The sequence below is a fragment of the Portunus trituberculatus genome, chromosome 29 (genome assembly GCF_017591435.1).
Source record: "Portunus trituberculatus isolate SZX2019 chromosome 29, ASM1759143v1, whole genome shotgun sequence".
Taxonomy (NCBI): Eukaryota; Metazoa; Arthropoda; class Malacostraca; order Decapoda; family Portunidae; genus Portunus; species Portunus trituberculatus.
Window position 1 is genome coordinate 14641531 of NC_059283.1, and position 7500 is coordinate 14649030.

The 7500-nt window shown below is 38.0% G+C and overlaps 1 protein-coding gene and 1 long non-coding RNA gene across 3 annotated transcripts in view; both read right to left on the minus strand.

Annotated features, from left to right (window-relative positions):
* Window positions 1-1610: 1610 nt before the first annotated feature.
* LOC123510501 lies at window positions 1611-2748 on the minus strand. The gene is made up of 3 exons (XM_045265713.1): window positions 2693-2748; window positions 2039-2380; window positions 1611-1850 (listed from the first exon to the last, which is right to left on the minus strand). Exons 1-3 carry the CDS (start codon window positions 2738-2740, stop codon window positions 1650-1652), a joined length of 591 nt encoding a protein of 196 aa, XP_045121648.1. The 5' UTR covers window positions 2741-2748; the 3' UTR covers window positions 1611-1649.
* Window positions 2749-2790: 42 nt separating this feature from the next.
* The window catches only part of LOC123510502, a 5583-nt gene continuing 873 nt past the window's right edge, over window positions 2791-7500 (minus strand). Inside the window, exons 2-4 of one of the 2 annotated variants that reach the window (XR_006676516.1) lie at window positions 4413-4502; window positions 3808-4113; window positions 2791-3535 (exon numbers count right to left, since the gene is read on the minus strand). This is a non-coding gene — a long non-coding RNA (uncharacterized LOC123510502). Of the gene's footprint in view, window positions 3536-3807; window positions 4114-4412; window positions 4657-7500 lie in introns of those variants that run through there. The other variant, XR_006676515.1, reaches the window with a different exon arrangement.

Below are 7500 nucleotides of genomic sequence, written 5' to 3' on the forward strand. Positions count from 1 at the left end.
TGTGTGTGTGTGTGTGTGTGTGTGTGTGTGTGTGTGTGTGTGTGTGTGTGTGTGTGTGTGTGTGTGTGTGTGTGTGTGTGTGTGTGTGTGTGTGTGTGTGTGTGTGTGTGTGTGTGTGTGTGTGTGTGTGTGTGTGTGTGTGTGTGTGTGTGTGTGTGTGTGTGTGTGTGTGTGTGTGTGTGTGTGTGTGTGTGTGTGTGTGTGTGTGTGTGTGTGTGTGTGTGTGTGTGTGTGTGTGTGTGTGTGTGTGTGTGTGTGTGTGTGTGTGTGTGTCTAGAGGTGAGGTGAGGTGAGGTAATGTTAGCATGTAAGTACCTGTCAAATGTATGTATGTAATGTATGTAAAATATCTCTAATATGTGTGATGGAATGTAATGTAAAATGTATATATAATATAATGTATATGATGTAATGATGTATTTGTATATAATGTAATGTATATGTATGTATAATGTAGATTATATGAATAATGATGTATATGTAAATGTAATGTAAATATATATAAATAATGTAATGATGTATATATAAATAATGTAATGTAATGTATATATATATATAAATAATGTATGTATATGTACGTAATGTATAATGTAACGTATATATGTATGTAATGTAAATGTAATGTAATGTAATGTAATGTAATGTATGTATATTATGTGATGCAATGTATATATAGTATGTAATGCAGACAAACATTAATTAAAAGTAATGTCATGTAATGTAATGTTAGTCTGTAAATAAAAATGTAGTGTAATGTTAGCATGTAAGAAGCACTTCACCTTCACCTCACCCCACCTCACCTCACCTGTAATGCAATGCAGTGTAATGTAATGTAATGTTAACCTGTAAGTACCTGTAATGTTAGCGTGTCAATACCGTCACCTCACCTCACCTCACTTCACCTGTAATGTAATGTAATGTAATGTTAGCCTGTAAGTGCCTGTAATGTTAACATGTCAATACCTTCACCTCACCTACTTATAGGGATGGTGTGTTCCTGCCGCAAGCTTCACTGCGTGCGCGCGCGCGTGTGTGTGTGTGTGTGTGTGTGTGTGTGTGTGTGTGTGTGTGTGTGTGTGTGTGTGTGTGTGTGTCTGGGGTGTACGGAGGGGTAGCACCTTGGTAAGAGGATGGGCGCCCCGGCATGTTATGGGAGATCTGAATTACCCTGGTCCCCACGTACGCCAAGGGATTATTGTTATATATATATATATATATATATATATATATATATATATATATATATATATATATATATATATATATATATATATATATATATATATATATATATATATATATATATATATGTGTGTGTGTGTGTGTGTGTGTGTGTGTGTGTGTGTGTGTGTGTGTGTGTGTGTGTCACAACTCCCCGATCTACATCCCGTACCTACTCACTGCTAGGTGTACAGGGGCTACACGTGAAAGAAGACACACCCAAATATCTCCACCCGGTCGGGGAATCGAAGCCCGGTCCTCTTGCTTGTGAAGCCAGCGCTCTAACCACTGAGCTACCGTGTGTGTGTGTGTGTGTGTGTGTGTGTGTGTGTGTGTGTGTGTGTGTGTGTGTGTGTGTGTGTGTGTGTGTGTGTGTGTGTGTGTGTGTGTGATAAACTTTAAAAAAAAAAATTCTCGTAAATGCATTCTTATATAGAAAACATGCCAGATGGGGCAAGTGTATAGTCACGTACCCAATAAACTGACACATTTACAAGAAAATAAACACTTCCATCATTGTTACGTGTACTAGAAGGTACTTGATCACTCAGAGTCTCTACAATTTTCTCCAATCTGTCTTTCCATGTTGATATTTCACATAGCAACATGCGTTCCACTTCACGCAGTACCTAAAAAGAATATCCAAAAGATTGTCATTTACAAAAAATGAAAATCAAACACTATTGTTCGAAATTATGGATTAGAAATAAGTAAATAAAATCATCAACAACAGAATTTGAAGGAATGGTTATCAAACGAAATGAAATTAATAGTTGCATGCAAAAACAACAAGGATTAACATAATTTCTTTACTTACATAGCTTGACTCTTGAAAACATGGGAATTTCTCCAGTATTGGTGCCAATTTTCCATTTGGTAGATATGGCAACCATTGTCTTCTGTTGCAGTAGGATTCCCTAAGCAGCATATCTACATGTGAGCTACTGCTTGCTGAAGTATTCCAAACCTTCTGGATTTCAAGAACATGCTTTTCAAACTCTTCTTCTGGAAGAGCACTGCTGGCGTCTGTAACTGTGTGCTTCCCCATGGTGAATCTTTTAGGGGGCAGCTGTTGTTCTTGAGTTACAGGAAGGCTTTTTCTTTTACGTCTAAAACGCTCTGTGCGTATACTTTGACTGAGTGCTTTCGCATACTGGCTCTGAAATGAATGTGAAAATATCGAATATTTGAATTAACAAATAACTTCAACTACTCAGTACAAGTGTGCCTTGTCGAGGTGGCTATTCTGCCACTTTAGGGAAGGATTCACGAATTTATCCTCACTTTTTTTTTATATTATTGCCATTTTTTAGCCACAAAAGTGTATATGGGCTCAAAAATTTATTTGAATTTGTTGGAATTAAATATCGTTATCACACTAAACAATGTATTCACAGCGTAAGAATTCATTGAAAGTGGACATTTATGAAGGAAGTGTGTATTGTAGATTAAAAAAGAGAAAAAATCTTACCCATTTATGTTTCCCTTCCCTCTCGATACTAGGGTAAGCAGCTAACATCTTCTCTCCAATAATCTTGTATGCCGCATAAAGGTGCGGTTACACTAGTCACTGATACCCCTGGGCTGGGCGATTTAGCCGGGGCTGGGCGCCCAGCCCTGGCTAAATCGCCCAGCCCAGGGCAAAGTTGAGTGGACGCGCCAGACCGTTTTCTCCCCAGCTCTAGGCCTGGGCACACCACAAGAAACTAAGAGACTATATTATTCACGCAAACAACTAAACCCAAATTTTCCTAAATAATAAAATATCTAGATATTATATCACTATATATGCAATTTATTTATTTTCATGCATGATTAGTTATAATTAGCTGCACACAAATTATTAGAAAACATCATCCCTCGCTTGACCTGGGAAATCCTCAGATGTAAACAAACACACGCTGCAGGGCAAGGTTTTAAACATGGCTTCTGTTGAAAAGTCCATTGCGTGGCCACAAGAGGCCATATATAGTCTCCTAGAAAAGCCATCTTGAGGTCTGATGCGCTTTGTTTAGATCGGCGCACCAAGTATCAAAATCAAGATCAAGAGTGCCCAGGACTGGGGCTGGGCTGTGTGTAACCACTTGCCTTGTAAATCCAGGCATAAGGCTGGCCTCCGTCCCAGGCCCAAGGCTGGGCCCAGGGGTAGCAGTGGCTAGTGTAACCTTAGCTTAAGGGTTTTCATCAAGCAGAGGGCAATACTTCATGTAGTAGTTCTTGGATTCTTCTATCAGCTGCAACAAGACCCGTCTTGATTTATCTCCCTGTTGTAAGTCATCTCGGGTTGCCCGTGAGAGTTCTGGCAGAGGCAATGCTGCAATAAAGCAAGCATAAAAAGTTGCTAATTGTGTCATGTCATGGTGCTTGTAGACTCGGCTTTTGACAGAACAACAAGTTAAAACTACCTGTAAAGTAATGCTTCCCTCTAACTAAATATAAAATTTATTGATGGAAGTATGTTCCTATAAAAGCTTCAACTTTAACAAGAGACCATATTCTAAATATTACTAAAACAAGCTGTGTGGTCATCTATTTCAGTGAGGAACATATCTTTCTTTACAATGAAAAACGTTATGACGTACTTACATAATGTGTTACATGATTTGTGACTGGCATATGCCTCTGTCTCACTTGAACTTGTGCTTGCCTTTTCGTTGTCACTTGCACTCCTGCTGGGTTGAAGTACATCGCCTGTAGTACATGTTACCAAACTTCGAGTAGAGTCAGGTATTTGCTGAGCTACAGATGGTGTATAAGTTTCTCCATCAGCCAACAATAGTAAGACTTCATCAGCAATTTCTTCCAACACCTCATCGTCGTCCACTTCTGTACCACATTTCGCTAGAACTAACTTCGTAGGTCCTACCAACTCCAAACCGAGTTTTTGTGTTGCTGTTGAAAGAAAAACTGTTGAAAACTATTTATACGCAAAATGGGCAGAGCAGTTGCATATATGGGTGTCCATCATTACGTTTCTAAAATACACAGAAAACCCCACTAAATAATACAAAAATAAGGGAACCTTGATATACAGTAATAGTTGGGGACAAAGACTATCTGATGAAATAAAAGTTTTGATAAAAGGACGTCTGGAAGCCAATCTGTTATTGAATAGCGTCAAGGAAGTATCTGGAAAGAAATAAAGAAAAATAAACATTGCAGATTACTTGCACATGTATAAATTTTCTTACCTTTTTTTCTTTAGTTCTTCAATTTCTGCTACTGACACAACCGATTTCCTTATGATGCGATCAGCACACCAAATACGGAAAACTGGCATTCTGGAGCATTTTTAGGAATAAAGTTGAGACAGTTGTAAATCAGTTTTGACATATATGCATACATACATATATGCTTCACACAATGGAACACACAAATGCATCATAGATACTGACTGATATGAAGCGTTTAATAATTCCGATAGGTTTAGGTTAAATTGCCCTTCCATGTTTTTTCTTATCTTTTTTACTTTTTTCATTAGTTTGTTACAATCCATCCATCTATATACCTAGGCCAAAAGGGTACACCCCAGAGAGGGCGCAATCTAGTGGTTTTAAGGGTGTCTATACACTCCACTCTCTGTGTGTGGTGTGCCCACTGTTTCTGGGAGACCATACAGTGTAGGGGATCCTGTCCCCTCACTTAATTATTTGTTTAATAGAGTGATCCTTCTCCTACAATTCATCTTAAGGCCATATCACACAGGCACATTTTCCTGCGACAACATTTACGACGACCTGCCATCCTTGGAAATTATCAAAGACAATTGTTTAATTGTTGTAGTCGCAGAAAAATAAACGACGGTCTTTGATCATTTCCGAGGACGGCAGGTCGTCGGAAATGATGTTGCACAACACGATGTCGCAGGAAAATGTGCACGTGTGATACAGCCTTAAATATGTAGACACAACCTATAAAGCAGCAGGTGGTTTTATATCAGAGTTTTCCTTCTCCTATGATGCAGTGTAACGTCATGCTCATGACTGTTACCATAGGTCTATATAAATTCAACAAAGTGACAATATCGGTTAGTAACATACATTTCATTGTTGACATGGTATACACTCAAAGGCCACTTGTTTTCAATATCAATAAAACTCTGTACTACTTTATTTCCAGTAGCTTTCAAAACATATGCATTATAATGGCCATCAAATCCTGAAGTAATCAAGTTTTCCAATATGAAAAACTTCATGCTGTCATGTATGAGGTTTTGAAGCACAAGACCAAAAGTTGGAACACCTTTTACATAATTAAGATGCAAAATAATTCCAGGTTTATAGGTGTGCCCATGAAGGCAAACTTCAGGTGATATGTAACCTGTTAGTGGATATGCAGTATTCAAATGGTGCTTTGTGAATAAATTCAGACACTGTTTTTCAATCCTGGAAGATCCTTCTCAATATCTATTACGCTACCATTTTTCACTATATCGCCTGAATAAAGGAAATATACTGCATGATCCAAAAGCATCGGACTAGAGCCTAACATTCTGTAGCACATGTACTTCTGATGAAAATCAGCCATTTATTTTGGTAAATTCTTAAAATTATGCCACTTTTTTTTGTTTGAAAAATCCACGTTTTCCTTCAAAGCGCAGGCACCACTGATTACGACCTGGACCAAATTGCTTAATCAGATTTGACAAATGCATACAGTAATGAAACTTTGGTGTGATGGATTCTGTGGGATAAAGTTCTTGAAATTTATAGTGATGGCTGCTAACAAGCTGGTCTAGTTGGCCCACAGTATCAAGATCTGCATTTGGGGAAGTGGCCAGTATTGTTATTTGAATAATTCGTAAAAAATTCTTCCATTGCTCATCGCTTCCCTCACCTTCTCACCAATTAAGAATGGCATAATATAGCACATTGTCAACATTGAAGCTGAGGTTTGCTTCAGCTTTTTGTCTAGTAAGTTCTTTCGTTCTATGTGTTCAGGTTTGTTGAATTTATCCAAATAACTATAAGGGAAGCTGTCTATTTGATTATTCAAGTAATCAAGTGTGAAATATTTTTTTACAAAAATGAATTCATGTAACATTATTGCTGTTTCATAGGGAACAATTCCTTCAGTTAAAATGTGCATTGGATCATGAACAAGGCACTTGTTCAAGGGATTTCGTTTATCCTGCACAACACACTTTTTGATTTAATGCCCCAGATTTTACTCCAGTATTCTTTAGACTTTTGACTTACCAACTCAAGATTTTCAAGTTTTTCATTGAGTTTTACCAGGGTTCGTTCTCTCGATTCAAGAGAGAATTGTGTCCTTGCCTCAGTCTGTGTTATTTTACAAGTTCTGCATGGTTTCACTGCAAAGCCTACTCCTTCTTTAAAGCCCCCTATCCACTGAGCTGCAAGGGTGTCATGGCGCCATTACTAAAGCTCCATACATGAGACGTTCTGATGTGCCTACCTTGAATTTGATTCCTTTGCTTTGCAATTCATTCAGTGTGGAAACAAAATTTTCCAATAACTTGTCAACTCCATGTTTTTTAAGGTCCCTACTTCTAGCTATAGCAACTAGCTGAATGGTTGCCAACTTGGAACGAAACTGCGGTGGAATATTCACAAGAGAAAAATAAAACATTGCCAGTTTATTTTTTTTAACATGACTCCCGAGGGATTAGCAACTTCCATGTCATCGTGATTCAGAATTATGGCAAGAGCATTTGGGTCCTTTCTAAACAATGGATGTGTACGCATGTACGCTCCATCACACACATCCTTCATCATGCTGGATTCCGAGTAATGTGGAGTCGAAACTGCTGCATTTATTTCAGGGAGATTAATTAAAGCCTGCAGAGTTTCGTGCAACGGAATGCAATATCCATACCTCTTCACTTCTCTTAAGTGTCCTTTAACAGCTTTAAACTCTGTTCCTAGGAGTACTTCCTGTGGTTGTACGAGGTTACAATAATTGGTGTAGTACTTTTTTCTGTTGTATTCATTCTCAACATTACTAAGTTTAACATCTTTAATAAATCCGTTTACAAAGTTCAAGTCTTCAGATGACAGTTTTGGTTGTAAATGAGTCTTAACACTGTTAACTACTTCTGAAATGTGATGTGAAATCAATTGGGATGTATGCTCTATTATAGTATCAATGGACACCTGTGGAATTTTGTGCTGTCTCTAGTTTGAGAGCAAATTCTGCATTTTTTATTTCTGTTACATTGAAACTACTTGCATCTTTGTCTACTAAAGTCTCGATCATTGGATCATTAAAAGAAAAGTCTACAACTGCAGCTAGCGGGTTATCTGCATCCAAGTTTGT